Raw genomic sequence first — 18,797 nt, 5'->3', positions numbered from 1 at the left:
AAGTATTTGCTCGGTATATGAATTGGAATTTCTCTTAAGATATAAACTAGTCTAGGTATTATGTTCAGTTTAAGAGCATTGACCTTTCTCCACAGGGTCAGGTTCAATAACTGCCATCTCTTGATATCCATTGATAAGTCATGATACATTTCATTGATGTTTAACAATGCTAATTTAGATAAACCTTGTGGTATTAACAACACACGGTTGACTCATGTTCAGCTTGTGGTCCACCAAGAACCCTGGATCCTTTTCACGTATTGCTACTTAGCCATGTGTCCCCAATCTTCTATTTGTGCATCTGCTTCTTCCTGCTTAAGTGCAGAACCTTCCCTGTTGAAATTCATTTCATTAGCTTGGGCCCAGCTATGGAGAGTGCCCAGCTATGGGGCTGTACTGTTGAGTCTGGGTCAAGAAAAATAAGGACTCGCTTACTAACCTATAGTCGCTCTTGTGTCTGATTCTTCCTTGGCTCTCATTCCCACACAGAACAACATGCATGTGAGCAGGGCACAGGGCGTCCTACTGCTGGCTGGCCTCTTAACTTACGTTGTGATGGGTGCCTTCGTCTTTGAGCTTCTGGAGAACGATCACCACAAAAAAGTAGAAGAGGCAACGTTTCACATGAAGGAGGAATTTTTTTTGAACTACACCGCTCTCACCCCAGAAGAGGTGGAGTTATTCCTACAGGTAAGGTATTACTTCAGCAAGACTGAAAGGGATGACCGTGGCATGACACCAGAGGTTAAGAAGTCAAAAAGTATATATGGGGGGAGGGGAATACAGTTTAGGAGGTGGGAATTGAGGTGGGGACAGAATCAGTGGCCAGCATAGAGCCTTCCTTCTGCATGTGGAAAGTTATCCCCGTGGAGGATTAGGCAAATTGATGGAGTGTATGTTTTTGGAGGAAGGAGAGAAACACTTAGTACTGAACTTGATATATAAATAATACAACTTCTGACAGTGTTGCCATCAGTGCTATTTTTCTTGGAAAAACGGTGCCGGGAGATCTTGGAACTCACCATTAACACCTCCTTCTTTTTCCGATAAATGCAATGCTGCCCACTTGAGAGGTGACGGAACTGAGTTCCAGTGAGTTCCGGCTAAAAAAAAGCCCTTGTTGCCATCCTGACAAGTCAAGACTCGTCTTTAAGTCTTGTGTGAGGAGTGTAAGGAGTCTACTTTATCACTAAGCTTTGAGGGTGAAACCGCTGCATCACTTTCAACAACCCAAACATAGATCACAGTTTTCACTGGGAAAGCTTGGTGCAAACCACAAGCAGCGGCCTGGGTCCAGTATACCTGAAGGAGCATCTCCACCTCCAACGTTCTGCCCGGACACTGAGGTCCAGTGCCGAGGGCCTTCTGGTGGTTCCCTCACTGCGAGGAGCCATGTTACAGGGAACCAGGCAGAGGGCCTTCTCGGTAGTGGCACCCGCGCTGTGGAACGCCCTCCCACCAGATGTCAAAGAGAAAAATAAGTACCAAACTTTTAGAAGACATCTGAAGGCAGCCCTGTTTAGGGAAGCTTTTAATGTTTAATAGGTTATTGTATTTTAGTGTTTTGTTGGAAGCTGCCCAGAGTGGCTGGGGAAATAAATTATTATTATTATTATTATTATTATTATTATTATTATTATTATTATTATCATCATCTCCCCTTGGGGTGTGGGCCTTTGCCTGGAAAGAGTGGAGGAAAAGTTGAGTGTGCATAAGCCCTAAGCCTACCAGTTACTGGGGGTGACAGGGGAGGGCTGTTGTGCTCAGGTCCTGTTTGTGGGTTTCCCATGAGCATTGGGTTGGCCCCTGGGGGAAGAACATGCTGGTCTGATCCACAAGAACGTCCCTTGTGAATGCATCGTGATTTGGTTAGTGGTATCTGGTGATAATCAGAGGAGGGGCTATTCCTATTGTTGGAATATTCAAACTGAGTCTTGCATTCAATTGCAGAAACTGGTAAAAGCTGTTCGGTCGGGAATAGATCCAGTAGGAACCCATCCTCATGAAAAACACAGCAGCTGGGATTTCACTCATTCTTTCTTCTTCGTGGGCACTATGTTATCCACAATTGGTAATTTGGTTCTTTCTTTCTTTAAATAATATTTATTAAATTTCCATTTTAACAATCCAATCAAACCATATTATATATTCCAAATTATACAAATTATCCAATAATCGAAGTTCCAATATTATGCCTAATTATAAATTTTTAGCTGACTTCCCATGCTTCGAGATCTGAGGGAATCCTAATCACCTCATCGTTCTGCTGCTTTTCATAATCATTACAATAATTCCCATAATTCATTCCGATGTTAATCATTATTTTCAACAGCCTCTGCATTCATTCTGCAAGTGAGTTAAATGAAAACAATATATTTCTGTGTGGGTTTTATGTCCCCCCCCCTTCTTCTTCTTTATGCTCCCAATCTGTAATCCAAGCTTCCCCTCTGTAAATTCACATCCTCTCTTCTCAAGCTGGTGTTTCTGCCAAATCAGTCCAGGAGACTTCCACTGTAGGCGGCTGCCATATTGACATGCAGTCCAAATAGAATCAAATCAGGGCATCTTCCCTATGTTGTTCCTTAACCAGCTGCTATTCAAACATTAGCTTTTCTCAGAGGTGGTTTACCAAGTAAATCTGTAAATACAAGTATCGAAGAGTAAAATATTAGAGATTTTATCCCCCCCCCCGTAGCTATACAATTTGATTCAGCTAGCTGGTCAATCTGCTTTCAGTTTCCCTCCTGGCTCCCTGCCAAATGAATGTTGCGTAACAAATCTCCCAGGTAAATATCCAGAACTCTTTGGCATCTCTCCAGTTGTTAATGAGAAGTCGCTTCTACTCCAATATAATAAATCAGGGAGTCTTTTGATCTTCTTCCAGGAAACCAAGAGTCAAAAACCTTGATTTTCCTCCCCCCCCAGTAATTTCCACACAGTTAGTAATTATTAGAGTTGTTAAAACCTTATTATATCAACAAATGCAAAATTTTTAATCTCGCTTGCTTTCATAAAAAAATCCGCTAGTCGTTCCTTCCAGAGGGGATTTGCCAAATGTTATCACGTAGGCAAATATCGAAGTAAAGTAAATAAAGGCTCACGCCCACTTTCTGTTCCATCAGACTGGCACCTCAGATGATAATCCCTTTTCCATTCAAGTCTTCTAAGTCTTCAGAGGCTGAATTAATTGTTTATATCCAATTTTTCATCTTAAGAAACGGAGACTTGTTGCTCGTGGAGACAGCTTCAGAGAGTGACAGAATTGTGTGGGGGCTTTCTATCCAGTACCCCCCCACCCCCCTTATTCCTTCCGGATTTGGGGCCAGGTGTTGGGCGACCGCAGATGAGACTGCTCCCTCCAGCCCTGGAGGGGTTTAGGAGGCTGATTACTCCCATCTCAGCCTCTAATTACCCGGGTGAAATGGAGACGATGGAATTTTCAGCCATCTTCCGTAGCAACTAACCGGAAGTGATAATAGGTAATTTGGTTCTGGCTGGCTTCTCCCCGAAAATAATATGCAGGGCATCTGACTGGTCTCGCTCAGATAAATTGTGTTAAGCTGCAGGCTTTGCTTTTTTTCTTTCATCAGCCTTCAAATCTCATCTTTGCATAGGATTGCCACTTCTTTCCAGTAAGCTACAAAATACACAAGAAACCACACACCCTTTTTGTCTGGATGAATTCCTTCAATGCAGAAAACCATGCACTTAATGAGTGGGAGAACCTACCCTGTTAGCACTGTCTAATCCAGAGCTTTCCAAACTTTTCATGTTGGTGAGACACTTTTTATACATTTTGTGGGTTAAAGCCTCAGCGCCTAGGACTTGCCGATCGAAAGGTCGGCGGTTCGAATCCCTGCGGCGGGGTGCGCTCCCGCTGCTCGGTCCCAGCGCCTGCCAACCTAGCAGTTCGAAAGCACCTCCGGGTGCAAGTAGATAAATAGGGACCGCTTACCAGCGGGAAGGTAAACGGCGTTTCCGTGTGTGGCTCTGACTCTGACCAGAGCAGCGATGTCACGCTGGCCACGTGACCCGGAAGTGTCTCCGGACAGCGCTGGCCCCTGGCCTCTTAAGTGAGATGGGCGCACAACCCCAGAGTCTGTCAAGACTGGCCCGTACGGGCAGGGGTACCTTTACCTTTACCTAATTCAGTTTTACTAGCAAACTCGTGGTTAAACTAATTCTTTTCCATCCTTCGCGTGACACATCTACAAACTGCAGCTGAAACACTAATGTGCTGTGACATACAGTTTGGAAAGCTCTGGTTAAGCTTTCTGGTGTGAAGCACAATTCTACTATTCTACGATTCTATGAATTGCCAGATGCTTGGTGGTTTTCCCCTCTGAGTTCAGTTCCACCTGTACACAAGATCCTTTCTCTCTCTATCTCTGCCATATGTTGATCAATATTTTCCCCCAAAGGTTCTATGAGTTTTAAAGAATTCTGGTCTTTCTCTGATCCATTTTCATTCCCCATTCTGTGCATCTCATCTGTGAGCTCTTGCAATTGCTCATCCAATAATTGTGGGATGATACCAACAATCAATGTCTTTGCCATAATGAGTTCTGTTCATCTCTCCCTTAGCAGCCTCTGCTTTGAAAACTTGTGTCTGTCCCTTTAAGTAAACAGTGCATTCCATTCCAACGGTTTGAGGTTGAATCCTGACAAGACCGAAGTATTTTTTTCTGCGCAACAGGGGAAGCCACCCAGAATGGCTGGGGCAACCCAGTCAGACGGGCGACACATAAATAATAAATTAAAATTATATTATTAATATTCCCATACTAGTGGATTCAATCTTTTATAAGCAGCACCAGGATGGAGAGTTAAAAGTAATATAAGATTAAGATTTTAAGCTAACAAGATCACCCTTATCCGTTGGTAAACGTTATTGATCATCGATAATTTAAGATAAGCTTTTTGCTTTGTTTTTCAGCCTCTTAATTAATGACTCTTCTTACATCAGCAGCCAATTTGCATTTTGGATAAGAATTAATTAACAAGAATTAAGTAGTATATAGATCAGTCAAGTCTTAATTGAGTCCAATCTCAAAAGAAGCTAAAATGGAGGTTTTGCTGAGCAGATGCTCGGAAGGCTTACTCTGAGGGCTATTATGGGTATCTGGGCACAATGGTGGTTCCTCTGTCTGATACGCTCCTTGCTTGCCCTATTTCATCACCAAAGACATATCATCAAATACATTTCTAAATTTATCCTAAAATAAATATTTTGTAATTCATTTTTTAATCCAATAACTGTATCACAAATTTTGAAGAACTGAAAAACCTGAAGGTTAAGCATGTTTCAATTCACAGGCCAGTCTGGGGCACACAGATCAGGTCAGGTCACACTAGAATTGAGAGAAATCCAATTCCTAGAGCATTTACAAGTCTTTTGGGGCTTGGGAATTGTAAGTGATTTTAGCCATTGTTATGTGCCAGCGTGGTTGCTCGAGAGCGAAGAGGCAAGTCTTCCACTGGTCTTTTCCAGGCTTTATTATCGGTACAAAAACATTTACAGTGCAGAGCGTCTCAAGTCCATGTCTGCTCAGTCGCTAGCAGAATCTGGGAGTGGGCAGTCCTTAAACTTTCCCCAGCATAAACTTTGACCCTCATCCTTCTCCTCCCCTCTCTGCACATAAACTGACTGCGCAGAGAGGGCATTAGCAAAGGGGGACTTGCCTCCCCTCGCTTTGCTCAGGCTCGGTGTTGCGGCTCTCTCTAACATCTTCCAATCCCTGCATCCCCTCCCCACTGGAGGCGGGGCTTCCCTCCTCGCTGGAGGAAGAGCTGCTTCGCACGATCTTTGGAGGCTCCCTGTAACCCAACTGCCCTTCCATCTCTCGCCTCTGAGCTGATGGCTCCGCTCTCTCCTCACTGCAGATGAACCTACATTTGTTTTCATTGCCACGAAAATGCAGTGAACTCCTGATTCACGTTACAAATATATTATCAATCATTTGGTGTGTTTTTTAAAGGGTTGCCATGATGAGTCTCCATTTCACCCAATGTTTCACAAGGTCTCCAAAGTCATACCTCCACACTTGGCCTCTTCCATTGCATCTCAGGTCAGTTCTTCCACAGTGGGCCTGTCCGGTCCAAGGAACAGGAGGGAGACACTTGAAGCTCCCACATAATTATCCTAACACCAAGTGCATTGGCACAAAGGAAGTCAGTGAGTGCAGTACATAAAATAAATACATTGGGCTGTATTCAAGGCTGCCATTTCAGTTGTGCACAGACCTCTGCTTGCACAATGAAGCTTATCCCTCTTCTCCTCTCTGTACCCCTCTGAGCATCCTCAATGTCTGCTCCAGAGGGTATGGGGATCCTCTGGAGCAGATTTGGGGGTTGTACAGGAGAGAGGAAAGGAAGGAACAGTCAGTCTCAATGTACATGCTGCTCTCCACTGGAAACAACCCTTCGTAGGGACCCTGCTCTGTAACTTCTCTTGTTGTTGTTTAGTCGTGTCCAACTCTTCGTGACCCCATGGACCAGAGCACGCCAGGCACTCCTGTCTTCTACTGCCTCCCGCAGTTTGGTCAGACTCATGTTTGTAGCTTTGAGAACACTGTCCAACCATCTCATCCTCTGTCGTCCCCTTCTCCTTGTGCCCTCCATCTTTCCGAACATCAGGGTCTTTTCCAGGGAGTCTTCTCTTCTCATGAGGCAGCCAAAGTATTGGAACCTCAGCTTCAGGATCTGTCCTTCCAGTGAGCACTCAGGGCTAATTTCCTTAAGAATGGATGCGTTTAATCTTCTTGCAGTCCATGGGACTCTCAAGAGTCTCCTCCAGCACCATAATTCAAAAGTATCCATTCTTTGGCGATCAGCCTCCTTTATGGTCCAGCTCTCACTTCCATACTAACTTCTCTAGGTACGGTAATCGGCAGATCGACAGTTGTTGACGTCCTTTGCAACACATTATTCATCTTTCAACAGGCTATGGAAACCTCTGTCCCCAAACGAAAGAAGGTCAGCTCTTTTGTGTTATTTTTGCTCTCTTTGGAATCCCCTTCAACCTCCTCTGCTTGAACTATATTGGCTCTTCAGTCTCAGGATTCTGCGAAAGATGTGCAGAGAAACTGTATGGGAAAGAAAACAAGGTAATTCAGTTACTTTATCTGGGGATGATTTCTAATCTTACCAGTCACAAAATGGAGGCCAACATAGACTGCTGCTGCACTCGGGTCCTGTTTGCAGGTTTCCTGTGGGCATCTGGTCAGCTTTGATGAGAACAGGATCCTCGACTAGATGGGCCCTTGCCTGATCCAGCAGGGCTCTTCTTCGATCTATTATTTTGCATATACATATGCATATATGATTAGGAAGACAAGAATAAATTAGACATGTGCATTATGCCCTCTAATTAAGTGAGGAAGATTAACTCTTGCTCTGCCTTCAAATAAGAATGAGTGAAACCACCATAGAGCTCGACCACCATAAATTGTGACATCAACAGGAAAATGTGCTCCAGATGAAGTCTAACTAGGGTGGAATTATTATTATTTATCTGTTAATGCAGCCTAAAATCACAGTGCATGGTTGTAGGTCGAGAGAACTGAGCTCTGTTGCATGAGACCTGCCTTTTTTCTTTTCTTTTCTTTTTCTTTATTTTTCAGAAAACAGCAAGATACATTTTCGTGTTCGTGGGTGCGGGAATTCTAATGTTTCTTATTTTGCCAGCGTTCTTCTTTCAATGGATGGAGGGCTGGAATTACAGTGAAGCTATCTATTTTACATTTATTACCCTCAGCACCATTGGTTTTGGAGACTATCTAATAGGTAAGGCTTTCAAAATACTTTCATATTGTGGGCTAAACAGGTTCTACAGATAATACTAGGTCATTTGCGGCCTCAAGCTACTGGTGGCAACCAATCTGTTGTACTGAAGAATATGAAAGCTCAGATCAGGTTTCATCCAAAATGATGGCTTGCAATGATTATAATTTGGAACCCAAACCATATTTTAAGCTTCTCAAGTACAGATGATCAAGGGTCTGGAAACCAAGCTTTATGAGGAATGGTTGAAGGAGCTGGGTATGTTTAGCCTGGAGAAGAGGAGTCTGAGAGGCGATATGATTGCCATCATCAAATATCTCAAGGGCTGCCACATGGAAGATGGAGCATGCTTGTTTTCTCCTGCTCTGGAGAGGAGGACACAACCCAATCTCTTCAAGTTACAAGAAAAGGGATGCTGACTAAACATTTGGGGGAAAACTCTGACTGTAAGAGCTGTTCAGCAGTGGAACAAACTCCCATGAGATGTGGTGGACTCTCTTTCCTTGAAGGATTTTAAGCAGAGGTTGGATCGTCATTTTTCATGGATGCTTTCCTTAAGAGTCCTGCGTTGCAGGGTGTTGGGCTAGTTGCAGCAAACATGAAAGAAAGAAAATGCTTTCCTGGACAGTGATTTTGCACAATTCTCTTAGCTAGCAACTGCCACAACTGCTGCCTGTGACCAACAACTGGAGCAAACTGTTGCCAACAAAATAAACCAGAATCTTTCTGGTATAAAACTCAGAGTGCTGGTGCTGACCTTTAAAGCCCTAAATGGCCTCAGCCCTGTATACCTGAAGGAGTGTCTCCACCCCCATCGTTCAGCCTGAGGTCCAGACTGAGGTCCAGCTCTGAGGGCCTTCTGGCGGTCCCCCCCCCCCGTGGGAAGTGAGATTACAGGGAACCAGGCAGAGGGCCTTCTCAGTGGTGGCACCCTCCCTGTTGAACACCCTCCCTTCAGATGTCAAGGAGATAAAGAATTACACAACCTTTAGAAGACATCTGAAAGCAGTCCTGTATAGGGAAGTTCTTAATGCTGTATGTTTTATAATGTTTTGATATATGCTAGAAGCCTCCCAGAGTGGCTGGGGAAACCCAGTGAGATAGGTGGGGTAAAAATAATAAATTATTTTTATTGCACAGAATTTTGCTTAATGGTTGCCACCAATTTGATTTTAATTAATTTTTATAATGAAATGTTTTTAGAATGTTGGATTATTTGACTGTTGTTAGCTGCCCTGAGCCTGGCTTCGGCTGGGGAGGGCGGGATATAATTAAAATTTTTTATTATTATTATTATTATTATTATTATTATTATTATTATTAAGCAGGAAGTTATAGGATGTGCACTGATTGGGAATGTGGTAGCACAACCAGGCTCAAACAGCATCATGAGCCCAAACCACCATGAACAGGCAATAATAAGGACATTGGCAGTTTCCTGTGTTCGTCTTCCCACAATTCAGTGGTAGAAATGTGTTTTTAAATGTATGGTGTGAAAATGACCTAATGAGGTTTGGATAAACTGAGTTGGCGGGTCCTTTAAATCACCTCCTCACACATTATTGTTGCTTTTCTTTGTGTCTCCAGGGATGAAGCATGACAGAACCTATTTTCCGGGCTACCAGATGCTCGCAGCCGTTTGGATCGTCGTTGGTCTGGCCTGGTTAGCTGTGCTGTTTGAACTGGTATCTTCATTCCTGGCACCTGTGGATCCGAAAGCAAGCTCACAAAAAGACAGCAGAGGGTAAAAATATCACCGCCCCAAAGGAGTCAGTCTGCTACATGTCCACTGGAGAAGAATTTATCATTTCGTTCAGGTGGAGACTGACATAAAAATGAGTTGCACTCAAGAATTTCAAGTGAGCTTTTTATAATTTTATGCCATCGTGTCATTCTGCTGATTCCTTAAAAACTCACTAGCTGCTCTTTAGGTTATGCAGTTCCTAATAAACTGTGAAATAGCCGGGTATTCTGCAACCAAGAGAGGGAGGGTGGGTATTACTTGGATTCTCAAAACTGGAATGTGTGCAGAGGAGAGCAACCAAGATGATCAAGGGTCTGGAAACCAAGCCTTATGAGGAGTGGTTGAAGGAGCTGGGTATTTGTATTCTGGAAAAGAGGGGACTGGGGGAGATATCTCAAGGGCTGTCACATGGAAGAGGGAGCATGCTTACTTTCTCCTGCTCTGGAGGGCAAGAAAGTAAACATCAGGAAGAACTTTCCCACAGTAAGAGCTGTTCAGCAGTGGAACAGTCTCCCTCCCTCACTATTTATATATATGTGCCATCGCCAAAAACAGTGCAGGGTTCTGAAGAGCTAAAGAATAATTGTCTAGGGGCCAGATCAAGCTCCCAAACTGGGAGTTGGCCATCACTGAAGTATAACCGCCTCTGAAATATGGAATTGCAGGAGAAAGCTCTTGGAACGTTTTGAGAGGAAAGAATGTTCTGAGGTACTGCCAAGTGAAGTGTGTGTGAATGCATCTCTGGGGAGAAGGGATCTGTGCTTTTGCTTGGGTCACTTTTCCCGTTCCACGGTATTGACTGTCCAGCCGCCACCAGAAGGTAAACCCCCTTCTGCGTATGCCTACCTTTCCCACCCCACACTTTTTCATCCCTGAATTCGCAGCCTTTTTAGGGTCATAGTATAATCGGAGCGAAGTTGAAAATGAGGAGGACAGCCAAGGTCTCTTGGCACTTGTTTGGACAAAGAGCGGGGAATTCTGAATGCTTAAGACCTCGGGGCCTCCACTAGAAGACGAAGAAAAAAGGAAATGAAACACACCATAAAGAAGATAATCTAAATATAGCTTTGCTATGGAGATATGCCCATATTTGTGCACAGGTGGCAGCAACACATGCTTTGTGCAGAAGATTCCTCAAATAAAGGCAATTTAATGTTCACACAATCTCACAACTGCCTTTGGTGAATGTGGATTTGCTTAGATATGAAAGTGGTGCTAAATGTAATTTCTATAATACCCAGAGAAACACACACAAAAAACATTCTATTTGCATAGATAAAACATACTTTGCGTCTGATCTCTTCTGTCTTCTTCTTCTGTGGCGATCACTCATAGCCAAGTAAGATTGTCTTCTATAAACACAGTTTTAACGATGAGTCTGTAAGTGAATGTGGAGGCAAATTCTGGATCCACACGTCCTTCCACAGTGGGGACATTCATTTCTGGGCAGGAGTTGATCACGGTGAGGGTTTGCCAAGCATGCCTTCCTCTTAGCATGTTTCTCCCTTGTGTCCTGAGTTCAAAGCCCATAACACCTTTGGTAAAGGCTGTTCTCCAACTGGAGTGCTCGCAGGCCAGTGTTTCCCAGTTGTCAGTGTTTATACTACATTTTTAAAGATTTGCCTTGAGGCAGTCTTTAAATCTCTTTTTTTGACCACCAGCATTACGCTTTCAATTTTTAAATTCGGAATAGAGTAGTTGCTTTGGAAGACGATCATCAGGCACAGAATCCGGACCAGTGATTTGGTGACAGAGACGGGAGCAGTGATTTCTTCTTTTTTGTGATAGAGACTGAAACAGTGATTTGGTGATAGAGATTGGACCAGTGATCTCCTTTCTTCAGGGACACAGACTGAAACAGTGATTTGGTGATAGAGACCGGACCAGTGATTTTGTGATATTGGGATCTAATTGGTTTACAGGTCTGTTTTAGATCGTGGATTAAAGCCTGAATTATTATCCTTACTAGACCTTGGATTAGGACATGGACTAAGTTATAGAATATCCTTTACACGTGATGGATTAAACCGGCAAGTGGTGGAAGATTAAAGAAATTAAAAGAAATCGGAACTGAACATTAATTAATTAATTAATTAATGTTAACATTAATTAATTAATTAAAAAAAGGAACTACTGCTCTCCCATCAATCTACGTGGACTTTAGAAAACCACTTTAACAGGAATAACTCATACATAAGTAATAATTATTTGAGTCTTGGAGAAATTTACCAAACTTTCAGAGGGTGTTAATGTTTTAAGGGACGGTTTGGGAAAACACAAACTATATTGTCATATACTATTAATAATACCCTAGGAGGGGGGAATCATTTGAAGAAAAACAAGAGCCTAAGAAAGGTACTAAGGTGTATAAACAAGACTTTAAGATTGCCAAGGTCGAGATATACTGGGATTATAAGTGAAGCTACTTTCTTTCATTTCTGGACATTTTATTATCCAACTGGATCTGTAACTGTTTATTATAATAGTACATATTTTCTGGTGGTACTCGGAGATATTATGGTTGTACTTTAGGATACAGCTGAATTAATTGACTTCAAAGGTAATACTCTGTCTGAAAAAAAGGAAATACAATAGAAAGTGATATAAAAGAAATTGTAAGAATATAAAAGAAGAAGAAAAAAAATCACACGGGCATAATAAGGTAAATTAAAGGAGAGTGGTTAAGACATAGAAAAAAAAAAAAGAATAACAACAACAACAAAAAAAGATTGTGCCCCCCTCAGGGGAGAGACAGAAAATTAACACAGACTATTGTGTAAATAATCACAAAATGTCAGGGAAAAATGGGGGAAAGGTAGGAGGGACTCCTGGAGACAGAAAGGCCTCACGACAAGAGGAAATTAAAGACCTAGACATATTGTGGTTAAAGATCAAAGAGGAATTTAAACAGAGTGAATTGCATATGGAAAGTAAATTAGGAAGGTGCAGGAACAGATAGATAAAAAAATTGAAGTAGCTGTGGGAGAACTCACTAATAAAATACAAGACCTATCAGTTAGATCAAAAGTAATAGAGAAATCAAACAAGAAAATTCAAAAAGAAATGAAGGAACATAAAAGGGAGACAGAAAAAAGGAAGGAGGAAATAAGAGATTTGAACAAATCACAAGAACAGATTGAGGATAGCTTAGCTATGACAGAAATGCATCAGAAACAACTCAATTTAAAATTCAGAGTAGTAGAAGAAATTAATGAGAATATAAAAGAAAAAATGATAAGAGAATTAGCAAAATGGTTGGAAATAAAAGAGGAAGAAGTAGCCTGTACTGTAGAAAGCGCATTTAGAATAAGGGTGAAATCCCAGCAGCTCAAACTAAAAAAATCTCCTGGTGATTGTTTGATGATTTTCAACTCAATTGAGATGAAAAATATGATATTAAGAACAAGTTATCGAAAAAAATTAATAATTGAAAACAGAACAATTATTATATACAAAGAAATACCAATTAGACTTTTGCTTAAAAGACAAGGATACCGACAAATAGTAAGTGTCTTACAGAGAAACAATATACAATATAGATGGGAGTTCCCTGAAGGAATTACCTTCTATTATAAAGATAAAAGATTCAGATTGACAGATACACAAGAAGCAGAAATTTTTTTGAGAAGATATGAGAAGGAGCTAGGAAAAGGGGAAGAAAGATACGGAGGAGGAGGGAGATATACAGAAAGGAGGAAGGAAAAGAAGGCAAAAAAACACAGAGAAGCAAAAGAGAGAGAGAGAAGAGGAAGAAGAGGAAGTGGAAGAGGAAGGAGCAGTAGGAGGAGAAGAAGAGGAGGAGGAAGAAGAAGAGCTAACGGAGAAGAGGTCGACTAGAATATAAATTAAAGTCAAACAATATAATGTCGTTAAAGGTTCTTTCCTGGAATGTAAATGGTTTGAACGAAAAATCTAAAAGGAATAAAATTCAAAAGGTGTTAAGGAATAAAAATTATGATGTGATCTATTTTCAGGAAACACACGTGGCAAAAAAACCACAAACATATACTAGCAAATAAAAGGTTGGGGGTAGAGTTTGTTAATTCAGACACTAATAAAAAAAGAGGAGTTGTGATATACGTGAAGGAGAAATGGGACCCAATATTAAAATGTAAGGACAATGAAGGAAGGATTTTAGGAGTACAAATCAACCATCAGGGAGAAAAGATTAACGTTATAAATGTCTATGCACCAAATATGAATAAAGCTGAATTCTTAAAAAAATTGGAACAAATGCTAACAGAATTGGAGGATCATAAGATGATTTTACTTGGAGATTTGAATGCCGTGCCAACACCTGAATTAGATAGAAGCGTGAAAAGAAAAAAACTTAAGCAGGGGAAATTACCAAGAACATTTAATAATCTGGTGGAAAATCTAGATCTCATAGACATCTGGAGACATAAAAATCCAACAATGAAACAATATACACACCTGTCAGAACCACACCAAAGTTGGGCCAGGTTGGATCAAATATGGGTCTTGAGAGAATTAACATTAAGAGCACTTAAATGTGAAATCCAACCTAGAACTCTTTCAGATCATAGCTCGGTGACGTTGGAGATAAAAAGCAGATTACAAGGAACATACAGATGGAGAATGAACGATTATCTTTTTGAAAATGAGGAAATAATTGAGAAGGCCAAAAGAACATTAAAAGAATATTTTGAGATGAATTTAAATAAAGAGACATATAGAGATAGTTTGGGATCCCAGTAAGGCAGTGTTAAGAGGATTTTTAATTAATCAGAACAGCCATAGGAAAAAGTTAAGAGAGCAAAAAAAGAAGAAGAAATACTCAATCAGTTAAGAGATTGTGAAAGAAAACTAGCAATAAATCCAACTGAGGAGCAGGTTAAACAAACTTATAGAATATTACAAACGCAATACTCAAATTTAGTAGGCCAAGAAGTAGAATGGAGCATCAAGATATGGAAGCAAAAATTCTTTGAATCAGCAAATAAAACCGGAAAATTATTAGCGTGGCAATTACAAAAAAACAAAAAACAAAATATGATCAACAAATTAAGAATAGAAGAGCAAATTGTGGAAGAACCTAAGAAAATAAAGGAAAATTTCATCAATTTTTATGGAAAATTATATAAAAGAGAAAAAGAAGACAGCACAGAAATAAAGAAATATTTAGAAGAAAATAGACTAAAAGGATTAACAGAAGAAGAAATAACACAATTAAATAATCCTATAAAAATTGAAGAAATCCAGGATGCGATGAAAATAATGAAATTAGGAAAGGCTCCAGGGCCTGACGGCCTTTCAGCTAAATACTACAAAGTTCTAGAGGAATATTTAGCCCCGGTGCTGTGTGAAGTTCTAGAGGAATATTTAGCCCCGGTGCTGTGCGAAGTTGTTATTTCTATTTCAAAATATTCCGGTGATAAGAGGAAGCAAAGTATTTAAAGATTGGCAGAAAATTTTATCTAAATTCATTTGGCAGGGGAAAAGGCCTAGAATTAAATTTAAATTGCTTACAGATAGAAGAGACAGAGGAGGTTTTGCGGTACCGAATTTGAAACTGTATTACGAGGCCTCATGCCTCTGTTGGATTAAAGAATGGATTGTAATAAAAAACACTGACCTACTAGATTTAGAAGGCTTTAACACCAGATCCGGTTGGCACGCATATTTGTGGCATAATAAAGCAAAAGTACATAAAGAATTCTCCAGTCACATCATTAGAGGACCTCTGCTAGAGGTTTGGGAAAGAAATAAAAATCTTATTGAAAGGAAAACTCCCTGGTGGTTGTCACCAATAGATATTTTAACAATTAAAAAAACAAACATAGAAGGTAAGAGATGGACATATGAAGATTTATTGGTGAGAACAGAAAAAGGTTGGCAGATCAAAACGTATGAAGAACTAGGAGATAAATTAATGAGTTGGTTACAATTCCATCAAATTAATGCACTGTGGACAGAAGATAAAAACATCGGGATAAACAAAAAAAAAAATCAAGATTCCAGATAGAAATTCTGGAAGGAAATTCAAAACTCTTATCAAAAATGTATAATCAACTATTAGAATGGGATACTAAGGACGAGGAAATAAAAGAAGTTATGGTGAAATGGGCGATAGATCTGGGATATAATTTGGAATACGATAGTTGGATTAAGCTCTGGAATAAAGATATGAAGTTCACTGCTTGTGTTGCCTTAAGAGAAAACATGGAAAAAATGATGTACAGATGGTATATCACCCCTGTAAAATTAGGAAAAATCTATAAGAATAGAGATAAAATGTGCTGGAGGTGTAAAAACAAGGAAGGTAGTTTTTACCACATGTGGTGGACTTGTGAAAAAATCAAGAACTTCTGGGAGCTCATTTATAATGAACTAAAAAAAAATGTTTAAATATACTTTTGTTAAAAAACCTGAAAATTTTCTTCTGAGAATGATTGGCAATGAAATTAAGAAAGAGGACCAGACCTTATTCCAGTACGCAACAACAGCTGCTAGAATTTTAATCGCCCAAAATTGGAAATCAACCAATATCCCAACAGTAGGAGATTGGCAAAGTAAATTATTTGAATATTCAGAATTGGCAAAATTAACACAAAAAATTAGAGACCAGAAAGAAACAAAGTTTATTAAAGAATGGAATAAATTCATAACCTATATTGAAGTAGATTTTAAAAATCCAAAGATCACAGTAGGCTTAATATAACCCTTCGACATACAAAAGTTTTAAAGAAAAACTGCGGGGGAAAATGTATTACATAACCCAAAACTGAGGTGGAGGGAAGTCAATAACTTACATGTTTGTCTTTGTTTTTGTTTTGTTTTCTTATAATTAAGTTATGTTGTTCTTATTATTGTTTTTTTCGTGAATAATTTATTTTCTGTACATATGTGTGTATATGTGTGTATGAAAATTAATAAAGAGATTTTTTTTTTTTTTTAAAAAGGAAGACGATCATCAGGCATCCACACAACATGACCAGTCCAACGAAGTTGATGTTGAAGAATCATTGCTTTAACACTGGTGATCAACCATATTCAAAGAACAATGGTCCACAATATTGAGGGAACTTGGGCAAGTTACATCCCACATTATTCCCAGCTTCTTGGTAGCCTCCTGGTTCTTAGTGAGATGGAGTCGTTCCCATACTTTTCTCCAGTGAAAAGAGGGACATCCTAAGGATCATATCAGAAACAGGGATGGAAACTTGGAGAGTCTGCATTCCTTAAGAAATGCACTCCATTTAGAATGCTTAGGAACACGGGGAGCTGCCTTACACAGAGTCAGACCAGTGGGACATTTGGCAGAATACTGTCCAGACTGATCGTGAGGAGCAATTCAGAATTTCAAGTAGGAATTTGGAAATGCTGGAGGATGGACTCAGGACTCGCTGCCTGCTAAGCAGATGCTCTACTGCCTGCTAAGCAGATGTTCTACTGAGATTCATCCATCTCAGTGCTGGTGGTTGAATGTTCAGCTCCCTTACAACTGGAAGCGCTCCCACAACAACAGCAAGGAGGTGTCCTTAAACTTTCCCACTTTGACCTTGCAGAGAAAACATTTGCTCAGTTAGGAACCAAAATGGTTCCAGGTCGGTCTTCCTGTGCTGATCTATGTACGGGCTTGGTTGGTACGTTTATGAACATTACCATATATTTAAGACCATAAAATTCCTATCACAATATTGTAGCACTATGGCAGTGTGAGACCAGAGGAGAGCTAGCTTGACACCTGAGAACACACAAAAACGACGGAGAACAAAGCAAACTGCACTTTTCAATCGTTACTGGACCTTCCTGCTAAGTGAAAAGCATAGACCACTACTGAGTAAATGTTTCTCCCAAAGTGTTAGAATGCCGCAAGTAATTTAGTAACAAAATGCAACATGTGTTATTTTTATGTGATATCCTATATTTACACAAAGGCATCCATTTACAACATACGATGTTGTTATTTGTGGGGCAAAAAATTTAAAGAAAAATTCTAGCCCCAAAAGGGGGATATTGTGATAGGAATTTTATGGTCTTAGACATATGGAAAACCTTAGATAAGTGGGAAATCTCCTCATTGTCTGTTGTTGTTGTTTAGTCGTTTAGTCGTGTCCGACTCTTCGTGACCCCATGGACCAGAGAACGCCAGGCACTCCTGTCCTCCACTGCCCCCCGCAGCTTGGTCAGACTCATGCTGGTAACCTCGAAAACACTATCCAACCATCTCGTCCTCTGTCGCCCCCTTCTCCTTGTGCCCTCCATCTTTCCCAACATCAGGGTCTTCTCCAGGGAGTCTTCTCTTCTCATGAGGTGGCCAAAGTACTGGAGCCTCAGCTTCACAATCTGTCCTTCCAGTGAGCACTCAGGGCTGATTTCCTTCAGAATGGAGAGGTTTGATCTTCTTGCAGTCCATGGGACTCTCAAGAGTCTCCCCCAGCACCATAATTCAAAAGCATCAATCCTTCGGCGATCAGCCTTCTTTATGGTCCAGCTCTCACTTCCATACATCACTACTGGGAAAAATTGTCTAAAATTGTCTAAAAATTCCATACATCACTACTGGGAAAAATTGTCTAAAAATTGTCATTGTCTATTTCCTCACAAATCCTGTCTTAAGGGCACATTTAAGATATGAATAGGGTGTGAGCCTGTGACATGGCCCAAGAACTAAGTATTTATCATTACAAAAGACTGGCCAGGCTCCCCAGGAAATCCAGTCAAGTAACCTGCCAGACAGGAGATAAACAACGACAGGAGAAAAACAACATTCAAATTTCTGTTTTAAGACCGCCTTTTCTGTGATGTAGGTATGAGGTATCTGAGGGGTGGTCTTAGGTTACACCCCTTCTGTGATGTATGTATGATGTTTCTGGGGGTGGTCTTGATCTACAGGGTGGCAATTTCAAAAGTCTTTATAAGGCCTTGCGCGCCATTTTTCTGGGTTCCTCCTCTCTCCTGCAGGTGAGGGGAGCACCCTGCTGCAACAGATCAATAAAGATCAAGCTTACTAGCTGCTTTGCTTCTCAATATTCTCTGGTTGGCCTCTGTTATTCTCTCCTACCAATAGGGAACCTATGTAAGGACTCTATATGGGCTCTTGGTTACCCCATAAGGGAAAAGGGCAAATTTTGTTTACAACACCTTTCATTGTTAATGGCCCCTATTGTACTCTTGATAGCCTATGTCAGCCAGGTTGATTTCAATAAGCAGGCCCAGGAATTCCCTGTCTGGAACAGCTCTGCAGCTTATGTTCTAATCCATATCCCAGTTAATCAAAATCCTAGCATTTATTCATTCTGAGGGT

General features: G+C 40.7%; 1 protein-coding gene and 1 long non-coding RNA gene across 3 annotated transcripts in view; one reads left to right on the top strand and one right to left on the bottom strand.

The window, feature by feature from the left end:
* LOC307209020 overlaps nt 1-18,797 on the bottom strand; it is a 111,778-nt gene that overhangs the window by 54,636 nt on the left and 38,345 nt on the right. Inside the window, exon 2 of the long non-coding RNA XR_013835290.1 lies at nt 10,389-10,519. This is a non-coding gene — a long non-coding RNA (uncharacterized lncRNA). The remainder of the gene's footprint in view (nt 1-10,388; nt 10,520-18,797) is intronic.
* LOC307207842 (potassium channel, subfamily K, member 16-like) overlaps nt 1-18,797 on the top strand; it is a 57,564-nt gene that overhangs the window by 1,988 nt on the left and 36,779 nt on the right. The window contains exons 2-6 of one of the 2 annotated variants that reach the window (XM_079962047.1): nt 490-690; nt 1,951-2,071; nt 6,943-7,106; nt 7,623-7,785; nt 9,370-9,635. The exons of the other annotated variant lie outside the window; for it this stretch is intronic. Of the exons in view, the coding sequence (XP_079818173.1) occupies nt 496-690; nt 1,951-2,071; nt 6,943-7,106; nt 7,623-7,785; nt 9,370-9,530 (804 nt within the window). The 5' untranslated portion in view covers nt 490-495 and the 3' untranslated portion in view covers nt 9,531-9,635. Of the gene's footprint in view, nt 1-489; nt 691-1,950; nt 2,072-6,942; nt 7,107-7,622; nt 7,786-9,369; nt 9,636-18,797 lie in introns of those variants that run through there. 2 annotated transcript variants of the gene reach the window in all.

The sequence above is a fragment of the Podarcis cretensis genome, assembly GCF_951804945.1.
Source record: "Podarcis cretensis genome assembly, chromosome: 1".
NCBI lineage: Eukaryota > Metazoa > Chordata > Lepidosauria > Squamata > Lacertidae > Podarcis > Podarcis cretensis.
This window is presented reverse-complemented; position numbering and strand designations above follow the sequence as displayed.